The sequence below is a fragment of the Haliotis asinina genome, chromosome 6 (genome assembly GCF_037392515.1).
Source record: "Haliotis asinina isolate JCU_RB_2024 chromosome 6, JCU_Hal_asi_v2, whole genome shotgun sequence".
NCBI lineage: Eukaryota > Metazoa > Mollusca > Gastropoda > Lepetellida > Haliotidae > Haliotis > Haliotis asinina.
This window is the reverse complement of record NC_090285.1, coordinates 27403635-27427416: the sequence shown is the minus strand read 5'-3', so window position 1 is coordinate 27427416 and position 23782 is coordinate 27403635. Positions and strand designations below refer to the sequence as shown.

The 23782-nt window shown below is 39.9% G+C and overlaps 1 protein-coding gene across 1 annotated transcript; it reads left to right on the top strand.

Annotated features, from left to right (window-relative positions):
• The first annotated feature begins 2165 nt into the window (after positions 1-2165).
• Positions 2166-22493, top strand: LOC137286969 (radial spoke head protein 3 homolog B-like). Its single transcript, XM_067819028.1, has 7 exons — positions 2166-2401; positions 5214-5301; positions 11587-11874; positions 14733-14936; positions 15936-16098; positions 16634-16872; positions 21637-22493. Exons 1-7 carry the CDS (start codon positions 2295-2297, stop codon positions 21766-21768), a joined length of 1221 nt encoding a protein of 406 aa, XP_067675129.1. The 5' UTR covers positions 2166-2294; the 3' UTR covers positions 21769-22493.
• The last annotated feature ends 1289 nt before the right edge of the window (positions 22494-23782 follow it).

Here is a 23782-nt window from a genome sequence, read left to right as displayed (position 1 = left end):
GATACACCGTCTGCTTGTGTAAAAACCGATCGAATGTAATAGAGGTACCCGCGACCCGACCAATGTTCATTTTGTTGTTTGTTGTTGGTGTATGGGTATGTAATGTTATCCTTGCATGGTGTGTACAGGAGAAGAACTGTTTCAAGCTTATCGCCCTATTTCAAATGTAATATAGGTTCCCGCCACTGATCTTGAGTTAAAATGTACCTTCAGTAACCCTTGATTGTCGTACCGGGTGGTCAGGCTCGCTGACTCAGTTGACACATGTCATCGGTTCCCAACTGCACAGATTGATGCTCATGAAGTTGATCTCTGGATTGTCTAGCCTAAACTCGAATATTTACAGACCGCCGCCATATAGCTGGACTATTGCTGAGTGTATCGTATGACTAAACTCACTCACTTTTAGATCGGTGAAGTACTGTTGCAGCCTGATTCAGCTACAACACCATAGAATTCCTTGTGAAGGCCATGAAACCTGCCAAATGCTCAAATCTCTTGACAAAAATCTACCTGGGCATCTTTTTCTGTATGGTTTTGGATTTTTATGGATTTCGCAAGAAATTGGCTGCAGTAAAACATAAAGAAGACAAACGTGTTTCACCAACTGTCAGACTCAGCCTCTACCAATTGAAACGTTTAATTTACTGTGACAACATTAATTTTACACACACACGCGCGCGCGCGCGCAGAGATCCGTGTTGTGTAATTATTTCAGAAACTACTTGTGTTATATATATAACATACCTTGAGTACACGCTGAGAACAAGACACTTTGAATACACACTGATAGTGAGACATTGTGAATATACACTGACAGTGAGACACAGTGAATACACGCTGACAGTGTGACACAGTGAATACACACTGAGAGCAAGGCACTGGGAATACACACTGATAGTGAGACACTCTGAATATACACTGACAGTAAGACACAGTGCATACACACTGACAGTGTGACACAGTGAATATATACGCAGAGCAAGACACTGGGAATACACACTGAGTGAGACACTGTGAATATACACTGACAGATAGACACAGTGAATACTCACTGACAGTGTGACACAGTGAATACACACTGACAGTGAAACACTGTGATTACATTCTCACAGTGAGACACTGTGACTACACACTGGAGGTGAGACACGGTGAATACACACCATGAGTTAGACACTGTGTTTACTGGGTATCAAATAAAATAGAAATGGAAACATCCGTAAGTCTTTTACAATCACTATTTCGACCACGTGTGCTTACGTGAGTTATTTCTGGCATTTTTAGTTATTTAAGGCATATAGAGAGACTCTAGATTTACAAAAATGTCTACGAAGGGAATTGTCATAAAGAACACTATATATATATATTTCAGTTTCACTCATCGATTGACATTGTGAATATGGACTATGAAAACTGGATGAATTTACTCATGTGTATGTATGTATGTATGTATGTGTGTGTGTGTGTGTGTGTGTGTGTGTGTGTGTGTGTGTGCATGTGTTAATACATGTGTGTATACATATAACTCTGTTTATGCTAATAATTGTCTTCGCCAGAGGTCATATCTATTATTATCTCTGTCTACGCCAACTCTAGAATTTCGAAGCGATCAGCCGTTTGGCAGTCACATTCCATCTGAGGGCAAGGTTACTTGTACGACCCGTGTAGGATGTCACGTGTCAGATTTGACTGGGTGTACTGTTCGTACACCCTGGCAAATCTGCTGACATGGCTTCGTATGCTTGGCTATTAACCAATCAAAACTCGACAAATTTATCTTAACGGTAATAAATATATTGATTTCATACCAATTGGTGTATACTACTGCCAGTTTATCCAAAGGAACTTTATCAGATATTGCCACTACATACAGACACGCACGCTTGCATACAGTTTGTTTAGAAATTATTCGATTTACCATTTTGCATAGTCCGTTTCGGGTCGTTGCTGACAACCAGGTAAGTTTATGTTATTCGGAATATGCCGAGACATTCCGAATGGCCCAATGAATATTACGCAGAAAATAAAACAGCACTCATTACTCCTGTCGTTTTAATCTAGTGATGGCCTATTTCAAAATTACACCATAATTGTTTGTATTATACATACATGTGAAAAGTTTATAAGACATTGCTTCTCTGATTAATAGGCATAGATTTACTGCGAGGCTGCTGTTGCTCGGCAACAACGACATCAATATTTTGCGTGGGCTCAAGATATATTCAAGGTGTAGAGTCGTATTCAAGGTTGTGTATCCCTTGCAGCAAGAGTCGGAGAAGAAATTATCAACCAAAATGACTACTGTTCTCCCACAGAAAGCTGAAGGGACTTACACCTTCGCCAGTCAACCAAGAGCAGTACAACAGAGGAAGAAATACAGAGACCCCTTGCTCAGCCAACAGTGAGTAGACCACTGCTATAGCTGCAATGACCATGCCTTCCAGCTTCTTAAAGATCCACTTTTGAAGTTGTATGCGTACATTTACATCGAATACTGAACCTGTTCGATAACAACTTGTTTCCAATAAGATTGATACGTTATTTGAAGGAATGATTCACCCTTATCACACATTGACAGTCCAGTATCCCAGTGTTATGGGTTTTCGACGGTATAAGACAAAAACGTAATTTTAATCTTTAATATAATTTTAAGTTTTGATTTTGCTAACCTTGTGTGAGAAGGGTATGTTCACCTATTTTACAAAAAAATATCATGTGTTTCCAACAAAAATAGCGTTTATAAGATCGTATCGGCGAAACTGCAGTCGCTTGTCACATCCGGGTAATTTTGTATGTGTTTTCGACGGTGAGCCATACTTTTCCCTCCGCACTGCGAGAGAGTGTTTTGATCATGTGCTTCCTGTTTCATACATAACCAGTCACTAGCAGACGACTGATCTTGTTGAATTTTGCTCGCTATTTTTTGATATACAGGCAATTGATTTTGCATCTGAAGTGGTATTAACAATCGAGGGTAAATAATATTGTTGTTTATTTGCTCTTTATGTAACTTAATTTCTTGATTTCAATTGTCAATAAAACGTCTCACGACAGGAACTGGGCATCCGCCCTACCGATGAAACTGTTTGTGCACTCCGATCGCGCACATACTTACGCATACGCGCACATATAGCGCTAGCAATGCAATCGTCGGAATCACCAGAACGTTGAATTCAGCTGGCTTTGGGATATAACTGAAAGGGGGAGTATACACAAAGAACTCATTAAGTCTTGTTATCTTATGTGAACCAACATGGATTTCTTTATTTAATTTTAATGTATTTCTATATTTAATTTTAGTGTTTGAAAATTTTTTGTGATTTGCTGAATGTCAATGATATTCTTAAAATGATGATTTTAGAAATGATCACATATAGGGCTGTCTCCTATTCTTGCGGTAAACACATTTTCTGCCAATGTCGCCGATGTGTGATACTTAGCGGTTGTTTACATCATTGATCAGTAACTAGGAAGTGGCCCAAGTCTCATCCTCGATATGTCCAGGGTATACATTCTGATAAGTCTCCACTATACCCTGGAGGCATCTACGGGTCGGCCCGATAATTTTATTACCTCCCTTTGCTGGCTCCACATTCTCACAGTAGCCATTCAGCTAGGCCGCCGCTATAACCGAGCTTGCCAGTGTCAACAAAGGCAGCAGTCGCAACTGAGAAGGTTTGCTCGCCATGCGACTCACAATTTGGGGAAATCATACAGACAAATTTATAGGTCCAAAACTTTTTAAATATATATTCAAGAACCCCATCTACCTCTTTCAGAGAACCTCTGCATGGTTTGTTTGCCAAGTTTAAACGGTTAGATAATTTGAAAAGCGAAAGTGAGTTGTAATTGGTTCGCTCAACTTCCCAGCGTAGACACCTGATTGGATAAAAAGCCAGTCAAGGGAGGTAATAAATTTATCGGGCAGAGCCGTAGATGCATCCAGGGTATAGTGGAGACTTTTCGGAATGTATACCCTGGAGGTATCGAGGATGCCCAAGTCTGTGAATTATCAAAATTATGTAGTGTAACAAATATTTGTGAGTTTTAACCAACTTGGAAAAATCGTAACTTTTCCCCGCCCTTCCCAATAAGATTCCCCGTCCTTACACGTAATAACATTACTTTCTCGTTGTACCGCGAGAATAGGAGACGCCTCGAAAAGTCAGCGGTGGACAACCATATTTTTCATCAAGCTCAAATGAGATAATACACTTGATGGATCAAACAGTTGATAGATGCAGATGTTAGAGGGGGAGTCTCTTCATTTAAAAACAACAAGCACACATACAAAAAGAACTGTTTATATTATTTTTTCAGCTGATATTCATAAGTACCGCGAGAATAGGAGACGCCAGTATAATTGATTTAAGTGCTGTGGATTATATTTGAGAAAACACAACAATCATTCCATGCATTCTGGTTTGATTGCCTTGTTTCTGCACATAACATGGTTAATAAGTGGATGAATCTCCATACACATTGTTTCGCAGTCATTGATAAAACTTGTTTGGGTCAATTATCTTTAAGAATGCAATTAGGAGATAAACATCATGTGTTGGCCAATTTCTGGGTGTTATTGAGTATTTGAAGCACGGGAATGCCTTTGGATCAGACGGCGTCAGCCGGAGGTTTCAAATGAAATATTCGGCCATTTCAGCTGGCCGTTTCAGCTGGTTCCCATGGTACCATCTGGAGTTGCTCATGTGTGACGTCATTCTAACTTTATGTCACAATATGATTTGAATGACATCACCACTGTTGATGACACAACAAAACAATTGTTTATGTGTAAATACGCAGTGAATAGTCTTGCAGTTTCCGGGAATCTAATACCATTTGATCATGTTTTTCAACCAATCAGATTACAGAACACAGTGACTTTTGGTTTACAATGTATTTTCTAAACAATATGCATGGAACATGGACTTTGATGTTTTTAAGGCGTTACTATCTTGTCTTCCAAATTAACAACAAAGTGTATGATATTCATGATAATGACTAGTGCACAATGCTTGGAATAATGTCAGTGCTTGGAACATCATCCCTGGGCAGCTGGTCATTTGAAATATCTCAGCCTCATAATACTAGGGCTAAGTTTTGATGCTATTCCATGCTGTATTTATGATGATTCTGAAAGTGTGTGTAAAATGACATTTATTGAGTGATTATCATTATAAATCATTCTTGTACTGAATAACTGTTTCTTTCAGGAATGAACAATCAGCACAATATGGCAACATTATGTATGACAGAAGGATTGTCCGTGGAAACACATATGCCCAACACACTCTACCTGCTGTGAGTAGAATCATGTCATACTCTGTTGGTCAAGGTAGATCAATAATGATTTATATCTGTAAAAATGGTCAGTGTTTAGTATGTCACATTTATGGTAAAAATTGCTTTAATTTGATTTGATTGCTGTTTCATGCCACACTTAGTAATACTCCAGCTATATGTTGGCTGTCTGTAAATAATCCAGTCTGGACCAGACAATTTAGTGATCAATGACCTGAGCACTGATTTGTGCGTATGAAATACAGTGCTACGTGTAAACTAAGTCAGTAAGTCCTGATCTTCCTGTTAGTTGCCTCTTACGACAAACATTGGTTACTGAAAACCATTTTTAACCACGGATCTTGTGGACAGTCAAAGAGGAGTAGTTATACTAAATACTTTCCAACGTAGCAGTTTTCTATTTGACATGTTATGAAAGTGCTAATGAAAATATTTGTAACATTCAGACTCTTTCATGTGATATGTCTCATTATTTTTCCTTATCCTGACTCATGCTAATTGCTCATCTCCTCTTCCCTGGCAAAGGTAGTGGAACACCTGAAATCCTGAAGTTCCCTTCTAGAAAGAAATGGACATAAAATACACTCACCCAAGTGTAACCTCCCTTTTCCCGCACCCTAGGCCACGTGACCGGCCATGCCTGTCACTCTTTCTCCTTATCACCCGATGTGGGCGGCTGGAGGTACCTGAGGGTCCCGATACAGCGATAAGTTCCTTCTTTATTTTGGTCTTTAGACTAAATTCTGCTCATATACGGTATTTGGATTTGTATATGCATTCTATGTTATCAAATTTGTCATAATTATGTCAATATTAAGCATGTATTTCTTCAATTGAGACTTAGTCCCAATTGATGAAATCGTGTCTACTTTGTAGATTGCTGCTGTTGGCGGTTGATCCTCATTTAATTTGCCCGACGAGCAAATTCATACGTTCTTCTAATAATCGTTGTAAATTTTGCATAGAATTGTCTGATTCAGAATTTACACAGGGACAAGCAATGGCAGCTTACATTAGTCATGTCTAAAACAAGTGATTTAAATTCAGGTTATTTGTTAAGTACGTCTGCTGAGATTCATCCGGCGTTTCTCCGGGGCTATGTCTTTGGTCCGGTGTGTCGTCCCCTGTATCTTAGAAGAGATCTTCCTCAGATGCAGGGCCATCTCAACCGAAGAAGTCTAGTTCATCGAAGACGAAACCATCTTCTTCGAAATCATCGCAGAAATCGTTGGAGAAGAAATCGTCCCTCTACATGAACGACTTATCTTCAACGAACCACCGTTGATTCTACACAACGAGGTAGATATCAACCAATACAGTCATCTGTTGACATCATCTAGATCTACCCCGACAGCATCTTCCACACCTCTCAACTCGGAGGAAAATCGTCAGACAACGCAGAATCATCAGACAAGACAGACTTCGTCAACAGTAGACAACTTTACTGCTCAACCGTCACTACAAACTGTGCAGCAATTCGACCCAGGTGCCTTCATGCAAGATGGAGCTACGTTTAGAAGAGGAGAGATGACTGCACTCGTCATCACCGTTGAATACATATCGGCATGAGCACTCACCTAGAGCAGCAGTCATACTGGATGATGAAGAGGACGTGTATGCACACACTTGAGAAAGATTGTCATCAGCGTCCTCCTCTTCACGTCGCAGTCGAGAGAGAGACCCAACCACGCCGAGTGTGTGCACTCGCGGGAGTGAGGATTCGCGCTTACGTGGGTGCACTCGCACTAGTGAGGAGTCACTCTTGCATGAGTGCACTCGCTGGTTCACTCATCAACGCAGAAGGTCTTTGTCACTCTCCTGTGTTCATCGAAGGCACTGTCGACAATCATCACCCCCCTTAGCCTTGGACTCTTATAGGAAAGAGAATCAACACAGAATGAATATTTCACACTCATGGAGGGATGAAGATTATCGAGTGTCATCATCAGAGGAAGCCCTATTTCCAGACACTTAAGTTACATCATGGATCACGAATGGACATGACGAAGATCATCAGTCCAGCCCGCAATAAATCTTACAAGGTAGATGACAAGAGGCTTGCATAGCTCGACACCACTACGAGGCGTACTTTCCTTGGACTGGCTCATTTGAGAGCCATCAACGAAACTCTCATTGCAAAGTTCAGTAATCCGGATAATGAGGAGGGAAGACTGATCCTGTCAGCATTGGTAACTCAGAAGAAGGATCAGCAATTTATGGCCGATCACCTAGCGTCTACTACGATGGGATTGAATTTACGTTGTTGACAAGGTCTCCTATCTACAGTGTCATGGGGTGAGAACTTTACCAAACCTTTGCGTCAAGTCCCATGGTCAGCACCTACTCTTTTTGATGGGAAGATTGAAGAGGTAGCTAGGACGGTTGCTCAAGTTATGATGATCAAGTGTCTCAACACTCTGACATCAGTACCAATCAACGTTACACCCTTAAGTCCAAGTTCTCCAGGGTGCAAAGAGCAAGAGATAAAAAGTTCAATACACTTGAAGAGAGGACATCTTCCTTACATCGCTCCTGTCGAGGAAACAAATGCCCCAGACTTCCAGCAGTGCGTCTAGGGGTGGGAGAAGAGGGCGTTATTGAAGATCAGGTTCGGAATGACTGGTGTCTTCCACCCCCAGCCGTTCACGTACAACCATCTCAAGTGGGTGGACGTCTTCAACTCTACTGGAGAAGTGGGAGAATTCTCAACAATGAATATGTCACGATGATTCTTCGAGACGACTGCAACATACCACTGCAAACTACACCTCCGATCACAAGAGATGACGGTATTATCGTCGGTGGAGAAATTCCAGCACATCTACCTGGAAGACAATTTGTCTACATCAGCTTCAAGCTGCAGAAGCTTTTTTTTGCGCGCTGTACTCATCTAGACACATGATCACCGAACAGCATGGTTATGGACAAGCCTAAATGCTAGCAAGGGTATCACCGTTTGAACAAGATTTCACGATGATCTGTTGTCTGTCTGTCTACACTCTGATTGCTCCCCGAGAGACAAGGCCCTGCAAACAAAGCCGGTGACATTACATCTATAATCTGATTGGTCCCTGAGAGACAACGCCCTGCGCAGAATATGATTTTATTATTCCAGTGTCAAGAAGTCGTCTACTTTCGACTTACAGTTTTTTCAACGAGGGAAAGATGTTGTCACACACTAGATTAGCAGTCTACAGTGTCATTTGATTTTTCAGGCGACAGAGATCTTGCAGCAGACTCAACGCTGCCTATCAGCAGACTTCCAGCAATGAATGACAGTTTGTGATCGGACAGACAGCTATAAATAGACTTCCTTGAAATGTCAACTTGTTCATAATGAACAGCGTGGATGATCTGAAGACGAAGAATGACGTAGCTTCACGGCATACAAGCTCATCATGAGAGAAGTCAACTCAGTCTACAGTTGGACTTCACTATCAGGCTACAAACTCAGCTCGAAAGACTTGAGAATCTAAATTCCTCGGGCTTTGATTCATCATTATGTTGAATGATGATTAGAACAAGTTCTACTCTCTCCATTATCACTATGTCAGTGACAATATCTACTTGATCTAATCACGTCACCCCAGGATATGACCAGATGAAGACGCCTAATACTGCGTCTATGACAGCGGTTCCTGAGTTAGTTTCACATCCTGTCCAGTTTACGATGCTGGACATCTTGAGAGCATAGTCGTTATGGTAGACTTGCCAGTCAATACCTGTGCAGGAACTTACATGTTAGAGCCAGCATTCAATAACCATCTCTACATAGATGCATCGATGCAAGGATGGGGAGCCCATCTAGCAGCAAGTAGCAGCAGGGATGTGGACCAAAGGAGAGCAAGCTCTTCATATCAACCAGTTGGAGATGAAAGCGGTCATTCATGCGATCCATCACTGGTCGACAATGTTGAAAGACAAGTTACTGATGATACACACAGACAACACAACATTGGCCTTTTACATAAACAAACAGGGGTCAACGAGATTGCCATCTCCTCTACACCTGACATTTCAACTCTTTGATCTAGTTGACACTGTGAATCTCCAAATAAAAGCATGTCACATACCAGGAGCCTGCAACATTATGGCGGATGGCTTGTCCTGTCCTCTTCGTCCATCACCAACAGAGTGGATGTTGCATCGGGAGGTGTTTCAACTAATCAGCCAGACATTCGGATCGCCGCAAATAGACTTATTTGCAACAAGGTTCAACAAACAGACAACAGCGTTTGTATCACCAGTACCGGATCCGTTAGCCTGGGCAACAGATGCTCTCAGCATCCCTTGGGAAGGACTACACACATTCGCTTTTCCCCATCCAGTGCTGCTACCAAAAGTCATTGAGAAAATTAAAATCTGTTTAAAACACAGAGGATATTTGGCGAGAGCAGCGAAAGCAGTTACTTTAGCCTTACGGAAATCTACTCGCACCCTTTATGATGACAAATGGAAGCGGTTTGAGACATACGCCAAGAAGAAAGGTTGTACGGAGATGAAGGCCACATATCCACAGATAGCAGAATATCTATGTCACCTACGACATTCCAGAGGTCTGAAAGGTTCTACATATTTGGCAGCTCACAGCTCAGTTGTCACCATGGAAACAGGAACCAAGTTGACTAAAGTACCTGAGTTACTTGCCTTACTATGCTCTTTCAAGTTGTAAGATCAACACCGTAGATTTAGAGCTCCAGCATGGGATCTAAACATCGTACTTCAACATCACGCAAGTGATGCGTACGAGCCGCTTGATCGGACCTTAATTGAACTGCTAACTCAGAGGACGCTGTTTTTTATTTTTTGCCGTGGCTACAGCTGCATGAATGTCAGAAATTCATGCTCAAGACTTTAACATCACAAGTTTTGATGCAAATCATCAACAGACAGCCCATCGGGGCCTATGATGGGATTTTATTGCAAAAAATCAACTGCCAGGTCAACCGAATAGGCAGTTTCATATACCAGCATTATCTTCAATCTTAGGACCGCAGGATACTTAAGATTTATCGTTATGTCCAATCAGAGTATTGAAGATATACATTGCACGTACTAAGTCTAGAAGGCAACGTTTCAAATGTCTGTTTATCCCTATATCCACTGAGACACCTACGGAAATATCCCGCAACACTATCTCAGTGTGGATCAGAGCTATTATATTGAGAGCTTATAAAGCAGCAGGATTGGATCCTCTGCGAGCTTCCAATCCACACGAAGTTAGAGCCTTGGCCCCTACACTAGTACTACATGGAAATTGCTCGCTATCAACTATAATGGAGGGCTGCTTTTGGAAGTCAAACACGGTGTTTGCCAACCATTATCTACAAGACATAGCCACGGAGGACGTCTCTGGCATTCATCAGTTTGGGCCACTTGTTGTTGCTCAGCAACCTACAGTTCCCCGAAGGCATTGAGTTCACTCACCTGTTTTATCCCGTGACTTGTGGAAGCCAGACGCTCTGCGGAGTATAATGGTGGAAAGTCCATGCACGCATCCAGCAGAATTCAGGATGGCCTGAACCACCGCCGTTTCCGTCGGATTCTGTAAGCAATTAGCATGAGTCAGGATAAGGAAAAATATGTAATTTTCTGAATAAAATTGATGTTTTATACTTATCCTGACTCATGACAAAAGCCCTCCCAGCCGCCCCGCTCAGGCACACTGAATTCCTATATTCGCGGGTCTGGCGATATACAAGGAAAGAGTAACAAGCATGGCAGGTCACATGGCCTAGGGCACGGGAAAAGGGAAGCTACACATGGGTGAGTGTATTTTACGTCCGCTTCTTTCTAGAAGGGAACTTCAAGGGATTTCAGGTGTTCCACTACCTTTGCCAGGGAAGAGGAGATGAGCAATTAGCATGAGTCAGGATAAGTATAAAATATCAATTTTATTCAGAAAATTACATATTTTTTGTATTTCTCAAATGTGTTACATTGGTATGTGTGTACTCAGCATTGGACCTATGAAAGAACTGGCATATATATTCCCAATATATTCATAAAACAGTTTAGAGGAAGATTGGCCATATACAGGTATCCTAGTGATGTCACTAGGAGGAAATGTGGCATTGTATCCATGCAGCGTGTGCAATTGGCATTATAATCAGGGAAAAGTGACTTTTGTTCCAAAATAATTAGCAGAAGGTGTCGTATCCAGTTTGGCATTATAACTGGGGCACTACAAGGGCAGGAAAAAACATGGCATTATGTCCAGAGTGGCATAACCAGGGGCATTTTAACCAGGGTGCACTATATTACTAGTTCCTTTTGTATTTGCAGAGTGCACAGCCTGACCCAATTGAGATTCAAAGGCAGCAGGAAAACAAGCGGAGGTTGATAGCCAGGAAAAGAGCAAAAGATCAACTGCGTCCACGATCTCCAGAGGCAGTGGAGGGTCGGAAACACATGGATGTCCAGACAGAGTTATACTTAGAAGAGCTTAGTGATCGTGTTGAGGAGGCAGACGTGGAGTGCCAGACAGATGCCTTCTTAGACAGACCTCCATCTCCTCTCTTCATACCAGCCAAGACAGGAGTTGATATAGCTACACAGATTCTGGATGGAGATGTAAGCAGACAAAACAGATGCTAAACAGTTGTCACATAATTAAGAGATAAACATACTGTGTTGGAAGATCAGAGGTATATAACAAAATTATAATAGTTCAACATTTGATTTAAAACCGAATATGTAGTGTGAAGTTTTAAATACAAAATATAGAGATGTTAGAATTTTGTTATATACCTCTGATATTCCATCATATTACGTTTATCTCCATTCTACCTTATTGCATTATTAAGATTTTAAACAAATACATAATGTGTTGGAAAATCAGAGGTATATAATGTGATTATATACTGTAAACGTATTATATATTGCGCAGGTTTTATTTTCGTGCTTTTCGCACAAAATATTTTGCCGCGAAAAATTGTACACCGCGAATAAACCTTTCGTTTGTTAACTGTACACATGCTTGCCTCTGAGTTGTTGCCATTACACATCAAGTTTGACGACCGGAATGTTAAAATGGCTACTGGAAAAGAATCAAACTTACTAGTAACTGTCGCTATAATGGATTTCCCATATGGTCACCGAAAATAATTAATGAGCCCATTCCTATAGCAGGCATTTTCTGGTGTCCCCTGCCGTGATATTGCTGGAATATTGCTAAAAGCGGCGTAAAACCAAACTCACTCACTCCTATAGCAGAATTACGAATTATAGCGAAACCAGTAATGTGTGTTGAGGCTGCCATTGAAATTGGTAATGTGCTCTATTTGACCAATCATAGAGAGAGATGGTTTGATACAAAACGGATTACCATGAAACAAAAAGAAAAGAAATAATACAGCAGCATTTTATTTATTCATTAAAATTGTATAGAAGTTCATTAGTACTCGTAATTGATAGTCAATAGCACATTCTCAACAACCCGGATGTTTGAAATCACAACTTCATACACTATAGCAGTTCATTTACCTGTAATTGATAGTCAATTAACTCATCACTTTTACAGCAATCCAGCTTGTCTGAACCCGCTCCGAATGAGGTCCTTTCTCTTAGACATAATGTCAAATGCCTTGATAACCCATTGTCCATGAAGGGACTTGATGACGCTGGTCCTGGTATCAACTGAAATTGCAGACACTGCATCATCATTGCCTGCATCCTCTTGTTCATCAAGTTGGCGCACAACTTCACTGGAATACCATTCGTGGAAGCACTGTTTGATTTCATCTTTGAAATTCTTGTTGAGAGCTGGGTCAAGTGGTTGTAGCTTGTCAGTACAGGTGGCTGGGACATAGAGGAAACAAATGTTCCTCTCTTGAAGAAGTTCACGTAAACTGTCCGTACGATGAGCACGATAGACATCGAAGATACACAAAGCCTTCTGGTCGGGACCTAATCCCAGCTGTTTATGTGTTTCTACAACATAGGGTCAATGATTTTGTCCACAAATCTGAGCATGGATTCTTCTGTGCTCCAATGCGATTCTGTGTGTGTGATGTCCCAGTCTGCTGGAAAGTTGATAGATGGGTGGCATCGGTCAGATTTTTAGATCAGCTGAAGGGGCAACAAATCACCGGACTTGGTCATTGAAAGTAGATCTGTGATCTTTTTTTACACCTTTTGTTCCCTTGCGTTTCACAAAGTCCATGTGTCGTAAAATCGATCTCGCCCAGGAATCCGTCAGCTCAACATGTCCACCGAATTCTTTCAACACAGATTTATGACGTTTTCTCATGATTCCATCAGTCGCTGTAAGCAATGTTCTTGTGTTAACGTCACCAGACAATCTCATTTTTTTCACCCAGTTCTTAATTTGATCTTTGTATTGACCCAGCTTTGGCCTCTGACCTCGAATGGCCTTAACCAATCGGCGTGGAGATTCCGCTGTTTTACTGCTGCTTTGCTGTTTCAGGAAACTTGCTTTCATACTGTGGACAGTAGATTCATACACTTTCTTCTTCAATTCACAAGAGAACTTACAGGCTGCCTTCATAACACCATGTTCAATCGCATACACAGCAATTTTCACCCGTACTTCGGGATCGTAATTGCTGTATTCTCCACATTTTCTTTTACGGCATGATGGGTTACTTGACACATCATTTGTCGCCATTTCATCTTGGAGTTGATCTACGGCAGCATTTGCAGTGATTAAGACTTTGGCCTCAGTCTCATCTTTGCAATCATTTGGATCTAGAAGTCCAGGTGTCTTGGGGGTAGGGGCTTTCTTTAGCCACATGCATCAAATCGTCAGAATTCGGAACATAACACTGATGTGTTTTTCAGCGCTTTATATAGTATACCATCACAATGTGTCACTTCCCAAGTTCTTAGTACTTCCGTGAGTAACCATATTACTGTATATATTGGGCAGGAAGGGATTTCCTCTGACTTAGCAATCCATTCTGCATGTCAGGTTAAGCCCCTCTGATTGTTTTTATTGCTGTTAGAGACGCGAAACAGACAGCTGGCAGTTCCGGCAATTAATGATTCTGTGAATAATTACCCGCGCAATGTAGTCTAAACTGTCAACTCCGCGAAATTTGCACCAAGCGAATATATGTACATTTACAGTACCTCTGAATGACTTTGATTAACCAGTCACAATCCACTATTTACTGATATGACCAAGCCCCGTTCCTGAAAGTGATTGCAGTACCAAGATAATCATAACTCCCATACTTTAAAATAGACTTATGACTGTCATTGTGCTATGATCGCTTTGCGGAACAGGGCCCATGTCATATTATTACATTCTTAACTATTTCATTGACTTCATTAGAGCGTTCAGTTAGCACATACCAATTCCAATTTGTTCATGTCTGCTAAAGACAGGAATATATCTGAGGAGTTGTAAAGTAGCTAAAAGCTTAGGTTCTTATTCACTTGTACCACACATATTACATGTGTTGTAGCTATTTGACTTTGATGTGGAGGCAAGGCCTATCCTGGAGGTACTTGTGGGGAAGACGGTGGAACAAGCTCTGTTGGAGGTCATGGAAGAGGAGGAACTTGCCAACTTACGAAAGCAGCAGCGGGCATTTGAGGAACTTCGCAATGCAGAGCTGGTGGAACAACAGCGACTGGAAGAACAGGAAAGGAGACACAGAGAGGAGAAGGTTTGTCAGAGTAGAAATCAAAAGGAGATTATTTACTGTTACATTGTTGCAGTGTTTCATCAAGACAAATGAGTTGCTGCTGATGGCCTAGTAACCTTGCTTCACTCTCACAACATTCACCATTTTTCTTCAACATCAACCAAGGATCACAACATTTAGTGATAGACATGAAGACTTATATAGATTTGAAATATATTTCAAATATCTTTCAAAGTGGATGTGCAGAAGTAATTCACTCTAATAATTCTACATTCATTTGCGTATAAGATAATTTTCTTAATCATTGCCATAAAACTCTTCTATAAGCTTGTTTTTCACAATGGCAGTGGAGATGTCAACTAATAGTGCTGAATGCCTTCAAATTGACAGACAGTTATTTGTAGTCAACCAAGTAGATGTAAGATGATGCCTTAGGTAACAGCTATGGGCCCTTTGGAACTGATGTAGAATGTTACATGCCAAAGGTTCTAAATGTGCAAAATCAGTTCACAGGAGTCAGATGATCCATCATTCCTTGTTACTGTTGGGTTATTTGTTACATTACATATTTTCATGTGTTTCTTGCCGTAAATGTTGAAAAATTATAATTCCTACTTATTATATTCCTATAAGTTGTTTCAAAGGCATTTAGAAGTTGGAGGAATCAAACTAAAAGTGCTTTATGGTTCAACTTCTTTATTATACAAGGTCACAACGTTTCGAGACAGATTCTAGTCTCTTCTTCAGATTCTAGTCTCTTCTTCACCTCACCTGAAGAAGAGACTAGAATCTGTCTCGAAATGTTGTGACCTTGTATAATAAAGAAGTTGAACCATAAAGCACTTTTAGTTTTATTTTATTCCTGGAAAGTAATCACTTAAATCTTAGTGATGTCATGATCAGTGGATGACATAATCTTCAGTTATTTGTTCATGTGACATATGATTGCTATGGGCTTGTTTACAAACAATGACAAGAAGTAAATAAATTTCCTTCTGCTCAGTGACAAATTTGTTGTAGGAAAGGCGCATGAAGCAGCAGAGAGAAGTATTACGGAAAGAGAAGGAGACTGCAGAGAAGATTGCTGCACGTGTGTTTGCACAGAGCTACCTTGCAGACCTTGTGCCATCAGTGTTTGGAACACTCTCAGACAATGGATACTTCTATGATCCTGTAGAGAGAGGTAAAATGAGTTTACCTTACCAGTTTCTTGGAAAGATAAAGGACTTGATAAAATAACTTTCATTACTGTTATTGTTTTTATGTGAAATATATGGGTATGTTTGTGAAACTTAAAGCAGCTAATTATTCTGGTCCTTATTTTGTTTGGTAATAGTTTAAGATGGCAGTTAGTATCAATGAAAAGGGGTGGTTTAACAGAGCCTTTTCATTTGTACATCTCTGGCTTCTATGCCTTTCCCCATTGTCTACCCACTGACGTCATCACCTCAATGCTCACCCTGTTGTGTTAATTACCTTGTTATCTTGTTTTCTTTGCTACTCTCAGTATTTTTACTTTGCCACCACTTTATGCTACATTCCTGCTTGTCAGCGGTACAAGAATTTGGATCAAAATGTTGCACTCTCATAATAAATAAGTTGTTATCCATTGAGTTTGTCAATTTTGTACTTCATAGCTTATAAAATGCCACTCAAAGTTGTTCCAAAACCTTGTGTAGAGCACATCAGCAACATCTCTCTCCTCATATTTTTGTCAGATGTGGAGCAAGGATTCTTGCCATGGCTGATGGAAAGAGTGTCTGAGCAGCTTGAGAAGTGTGAGTTGGGCAGACTGGTGCTGGACGGCATGCTGAGAGAGGTGGTGCTGAAACGCATGGATCTGTACAGTCGTCTGGACACAGCCATGCACACCCAGCAGGCCACAGAGGCCCTGAATGCTGCTTCAGAAGAAACTGGTGGGACTGACCAGACAGCTGCTCCAGCTACAACCACAGAGGTGATATTCGCATCATTATATGAAGCACTCATAAAAGCTTTTCTGCTTGATGTCAGGACTGGATGCATTGGTTCATAATTGTTTCCATATATTTGACAAAAATGTCAGCTGAGCTTTTGCAATGCTTGGCATCCGAGGTCCTGCCATCCCATCATTTGTTCATGATTTTTATATCTCATCATACATGATTTATTGAAACTGGTCCAATCATGGATTTTCAAGTCTGTCAGTGACCACTGTTATGTTGTCTCAAGTTGTTTTTCAATCCCTATTTGACTACTGTTTTTCATTAGGTAACATCACTAATTTTATCCACTGAATAACGTGAATAATGTTAAAGCCATGCTGTTATCATGGTGGACCATGCATGTTATGTCTTTTTGGAATAATTGTCAACTGTGCGTGTAACATGGAGTATGTGTTGCCTGTCATTGTCATCACATGATAACAAAGACTGTGATGAATTCAGTGGGAAATGAAAACGCTTCTGCTGGCTAAATGAGTTGGGCTGTTACTCAGAGTTAACAATACATTTGGACCTATGTTGCTTGCAGTTTAGACACTTCTCAACAAACAAAAATGGTTTAGAATCTCTATCCATGTCAAGCTGCACAGATATAGCAGAAAGTGCTAGTTAAAGAGTGTAATGAAGTGACCCCTTCTTCACAGCACAACTGCCTTCCTGATTATGAACATATCTCATCACTGAAACAGTTTCCAAAACTTAGTCAAGGACAATAACAGCTACTTAGTACCACAGCATATTTTGGGTTTATTCTTATGACAATGTGGTTTGAGATTAATGGTTAGGGGTGAAAGGTGAGTGGAGTTTTGTGAACTGAATGGGCAGTTCACGTGTGGCCAGTTCATGGTCCATAATGGATCTAAGGCAAATGACCCGTTTCAGATTCTCACCACTTAATTATATACAAGAGGTGGAGTTCTCAGGCTTGTCATTCACACCCAGCAGCTCTTTCTTTTACTGCAAATAAGATTGATACTGGTAGGAAGAATTATACTTTATTTATGTCAGATACATAATACTTATATTTATATTTACAATCAAATCAAACTAAAAACAAAACAAACAAGCCTTCTGCTTGTCCCTGAGTGTAAATGTTATCTGTCTCAATACATTAATCCAGACAGCCATTAATTGAAAACGAAAAATATTCTGAAATGTTTTTTTGCTTGTATTTACTGAGACTGAGTCATGATTATGTAATACCTAATTCTAACCCTCCTATTTCTAATTTGTTTTAAGCTTTCTGTACTTACTGACTGTTGCATCCATTGTCTGAAATTCTTTTTCCAATGTTAGTCAAATGCTGCTTTTCTGAATACAATTCAAAGGCAAACTGCCAATACAGAGGTGTAACAATAAGTTTACAGGAATTTAGAAAAGTGAAAAAGGATCTTTTCCAAAATTGTTTGTCAAAGCTTTGCATTGTCTTACCATAATCAGAGTGTTTACTAGTGTGTCAAGTAGTTACACACACCTCCACACAAACATACACCTCAAACCCATCTCCAGCCCAAAAACTCAACAGTGGCCCCTATTCCCCTCACTGGATGTGTTCAGACGTTAGTCCGAGGTAGCAGACTCATTCTTATTGTTATGTTTTCAGTACTGTAAGCATACATCAACATTCATATCTCACTGGGCAGGCCTGTTATTGACAGGAGGTTTTTTAACAGTGTGTTATGATACATTGCACTATTACTTTACTGTGTTTTATTGTTGTCCCAGCTTTAGCTGTTGTCCTAGTCTCACCTTTGTCTACCCACACTCAACAATACGCCACAGATTTATTGGCCTGGCAAAAGTTACTTTTCTCTAATTTTCCTTGCAAGCAATCACCTATTTTGTGGAGCCATCATAAGAAATGTTTAACGTCAGTAGGCCATAGTTTGGGTGTGTGCGTGAGGGTGGCCCCTGGTGTGGAGCCTGGGAACCCCTCAGCTGCCAGCGCACAGAAACTGCTGCCTGATTCATTCCCCTCACAGCCCTTCCCAGCCCTCCGTCACACAGGACGGGCTCTATTTAGCATGTGACAGAGAGTGATTCGGACACACGCCTGCTAGTTAGTTTGGCCCAGCTCAGCTGGTTTGATCTCATTGTCTGAACACAAAAACACAAATCTGCATTTGTCACTCATTTTGATGATGAAAAGTCTCTCTTTGGGTGTCTGCTCTGTGGGTCAGAGGATTGAAGAGGTTGGGAAAAGGGAGGTAGAGGAGGGGAAGGGAGGTTAAAGGTTGTAAAACATGTCAACAGGTCTGAGGAGCATGTGATCAATGATGAAAACTGTAGAGGCTGAATTTCCAGATTAATTTTACAATCTGTGGTCTTCATTGCTTGAAAAGTGTGATGATGGGTTGAAAAAAAAACAACAGTGACTAGGCTTCTTCACTGCAGGGCAGAGAACACAGTGTTATCTTCAAACAGTGTATAGTGTAGGTGTTGCTCCATACAATAGGTGCATAGCTGGGCCATTGAAAACAGACGATCATGAACAAGCTGAACCACAAGCTACAGTTAGGATGCCTGACAGTGAACGTCTGACATCACAACATTGGCTCTGACATGACCGTACCCTAGCAGTAACCTTGAGGCACATTTGGGATGATGTGTACAATCAGTTGGATGAAAACTCAACCAAACCAGTCCTTGTCCTGCTCCAACTGATGAGCAAATTACTTACGGAGATGATGTTCAAAATCATTGTTTTACTTCCTTGTTTAAATGCACAGGCAAATCAAATCACCTGACTGTGATAGTATGATTACGAAGTTGTTAGATGCACAGAAAAGAAAAAGAGGAATTTGTTTAAAAAATAAACCTGATAACTACTTTGGAATGTTGACTACCAAGGAATGATAAGGTATTTTAATGGACAACTTCCTTATTACAACTGTTAATATATTCTGTAATGACTCGCCACTCTATTTTACGCCTATCGAATCAACTGTTAAAACACCTTATCATACCTATAAAATATGTCCATGAAAGTGAAGCTCTACATCACTTACTATGGAAATAAAGAAGTTATTCATCCCTATACTTTTCATCCACCTACAGTTACCTAAGAAACAATATATTGAATGCTATTACTTTTAAGTAAATGAGTAGATAAGCAAGGAACAGATTTCTATGAACAGAATATCATTGAGTTCATCCACCTATATTTAAATATTCCATCCACTCATACATGTATAATGGGGCCTGTACTTCTGTGTTTCAAAGAGGTTTTCGTGCATATTTGGGACCCATACATGTAATAATACTAATATTTTGAGCACCCATACATGGCCTCTATTGATTGTGCTGGGTGAGGTGTAATTAAACAGACTGTGGAAACATTATAGTCCATACATATCTAATGTGTTGAGATTTAAATCTGTGGGCATTCATATTGGATACGAGGTGTTGTTATTATTCCCATCACCTGTGACACTTGACAATGAGGCTGTTTGTTGATTGCGGAGTCAGATTGATGAGATTTCACTACTGACAATGGACGCCACTCAACTGTGTTGGCTCAAATGTTCATTTCTTAAGAGCTCATTTAATAGTTTGGATACATAATATTTGACATGGGTCCTGATGTCTAGTAGCTGAGAAAGTGGGCAATAAACGGAGAACCCTTCAATGAATCAGACCAACTGGTTGTTCCCAAGTAGTCTGCCAAAATGGGCGTGTTTTGCATAGCCATCTAGTTGACATTCATTGGCTGTTTGCTTCAGGATAGCTGTTTTGTTCCATGGTATTGAGTGATATTAGACAACCATACCATTTGCCACAGTTGGACAAGCTACACGCTTCAAGGACAATAATGCAGGATTTATGTATGTCTCTCTTTAAAGAAGGATCAAAGCCATGTAGGGAATTAACACATGCCACTGTAAGTGTATTGCTATGTTCACAATCAGTTTGTTTAGGATCTCTGATTATTCTGTGTTTTCTTCTGTTTTCCTCTTCATAATATTCCAGCCATATTCCCCAGCTGTACTATTGCTAGAATACTGCTAAAAGCAGTGTAAAAATAAAGTCACTCAAAACATCTCCCAATATCGTTGTGTAAAAATCCATTTTAGTTTTCCTCAAAGCAAAAAGAGAGTTTACAAGAGTTAATCATATTTTTATTACATTAGGTGATCAGTTGAGTGGAACAACACAGACAATGAATGACAACTTATTATGGAGATAGAGAGGTTTTATTAACTTTCAACAGTTTCAACTAAAGCTGCACATCAGATATTGATTTACGTTAAGAGGCAGTAAAAGAACAACTGGACTGTTGAGGTGTATCCATGAAGCTGTCTAGGGGTCTTTGTTTTAGTGTTGTTCCCAGGACTTGTAATGCACATCAGTGTGTATGATCATTGGACTACTTCTCTTTATTCATCTAAGTACAGTTGGGCGTGGTAGTGGGAGTGACGACAGGTCACAGACCACAGCAGTTCTCCACACAAGTCATTTACTTGTAGCATTGTTTACCATCTTAAGACTGAACTTACTGAATCATGGCCAATGTTATGGTCTATTCCTGTGAAACTTCATCCCAGTGATTGACAATGGCATCTTTATCCCATGACGTTATCAAATACAAAGTCATTATGTGCGGTTGTGCCTGAAGTTGAAGCAGACCTGAACAGCTGATGGAAGCATTAGTCTGACAGTGGATAAGAAACAATTACACCCATACAGCTTGTATTGATCATTTCTGAGTTGAAGTACATGTATAGGTTTTTACCTTTCAGGGTGATGCTATAGACCGTCCTTCAGAGCCTGCCCCAGAACCCAGCCAGGAGCCCCCATCTCAGGATGACGACACGAAGGAAGGGGGTGAGGAAGGTGGAGAGCAAGAAGAGGATCAGACCACAGAGGACTGAAAACATCCACAACATACTCAATATTATTCATGTCTAATTCCTTTTAATCATTATGCAAATCAACTGATGTAAGTTGACCCATTGTTTTAATAGTTTACAAACATGCCATCCATCGATATATATTTATTATTATTATTATTTGTCATAAATGTCACTGTAAATCATTGTGAATGCCCTTTTGTGTGAATATAAAAGTTTGGAGGAAGAAAACAAGCAATAGTTGAAGATTGAAATAGTAAGTTCACTGGAACTGGTGAACATTTGGCTTCTGAAGATTTTAAAATATAGTACAAAAGTTAACAGGATAGTAAGATATGTTCTGTATTTATGAAATCTTGTTATATAAGTGTTACATATTTACAATGTGTGAGTTTGTATTTTGTAATGATAGCACCCAGCATGATCATTCACGTGCATGTCATTATATATCGACCTCATTCTATTCTGGTCATATAAGTATGCGACTGTACAGTTATATAGTGTCTGTCATTGGCCACATAATGCATGTAAATAGCAGTGTGTTGTCTGCCAGGATAACCTATCTAGCATTCCTCTCCAGATTTGTCTGGTTGGATGTGAAAGATGATGCACAAGGCCCTAGCAGTGGTATGCTTCAGTCTAGTACGCTGAACACCATGTACATAAAACTCCTGAAACGTCTTTTCTTACCTGATTCTGATGAATAATATGTTTTTATCAATAAACTTCCATCTTTCTTTAAATCTGTGTTTTTGTGGAAAGATTTCTATTATTAATGAAATGAATTAGAAAATGAACAGCAGGACTCGGCTATGAACAGCAGGGACATACAATAAAACTTCAAGTAGATATCCAGGAAATCCATGCAAGCTTCAGAATGATATCTTTAACAATCTTATGCCACATTATGTTTGTTATCTATGCTGCATACAACATATGTTAAGATATATAATAATGAGTGGAAATCAATTATTTGATAGGACTTTCAAGTTAGTCTCCAAGAATCAGTTTCTAAAGAGACATTTACTGAGTAGATGAATGTCAAGCAAATATTGTGTGTGTGTGTGTGTGTGCGTGTGTGTGTGTGTGTGTGAGGGAGAGAGACACAGGTGTATCATCTATAACTCCATATATTTCTTCTTGCAAAGACTCCTTCATATCTGCACAAGACTATTTACCATTCAACCCTCATGAGGTGTACAATGAAAAATAAGCATTGTCACAGGTGACACACAACTGTAATAGCTATGTTGTCACCATGAGTCTGACATTACAGTTAGGGACAACAGCAGGAGACATAAAACATTGCCATGGGTGATAGTAAGGTTATGTTTATGACGTCATCATGTTTTTGGGGTCATAGTTAGAAACAGTAGTGGTGAACATGTATGCATGATGGTTTCAGTGCATAAATACATAGAGTTACATTGAGAAGGTTGCAAAATTATACTTTTGAATTGAGCTTTGGTTTAAACAGCTTTAGGAACACTTGATGTTTGTTCATTCATAATTGTTTATCATTGTTAAACAATTGATAAAACGAAATGATAGTAAACTGGCCATTCTCGCATTCATTAATGTGTTTGCTTACATCTGTACACTGCACAATAGGATCTTGAATTTGCTGTCTGTACAGTGACACATTCCTTTAGTTGCATTCCAGTTTCTCAAATATAATGTTCACCACATCCCGCACATGTTGAAATATATATCTCATTTATCTGTAGCAGTTCATGTTGGTTTCACAGTAAACATTTTGTCTTCACAACATGTAAATTTGCATTCTTCAGTTATGATGAACAAGTTCCTCATTTAGGTGTGTGAGATTTTGTTACACTGAGAGTGTTTGTATCTTGTGAATATTTGGACGGACAAAGGATTTTGTTTTAGATTTTTAAGTTGCTTAGTCCTACATATAAATTTAGTCTTGGATAAACCTATTTTCATAGTACCACTTTTATACAAAATTGGAAGGTTTGCTTTATAATGGGCATAATTGTACAATTATTAGGATTGTAAGTACAAATGGATGGAA

Bases quoted from the DNA above. Each gene is read 5' to 3' on its own strand.
- LOC137286969 (XM_067819028.1), top strand. From the start codon at position 2,295: ATGACTACTGTTCTCCCACAGAAAGCTGAAGGGACTTACACCTTCGCC. The intron at 2,402-5,213 runs GTGAGTAGACCA...TGTTTCTTTCAG, and splicing joins GACCCCTTGCTCAGCCAACA to GAATGAACAATCAGCACAAT. The intron at 16,099-16,633 runs GTAAAATGAGTT...TATTTTTGTCAG, and splicing joins CTATGATCCTGTAGAGAGAG to ATGTGGAGCAAGGATTCTTG.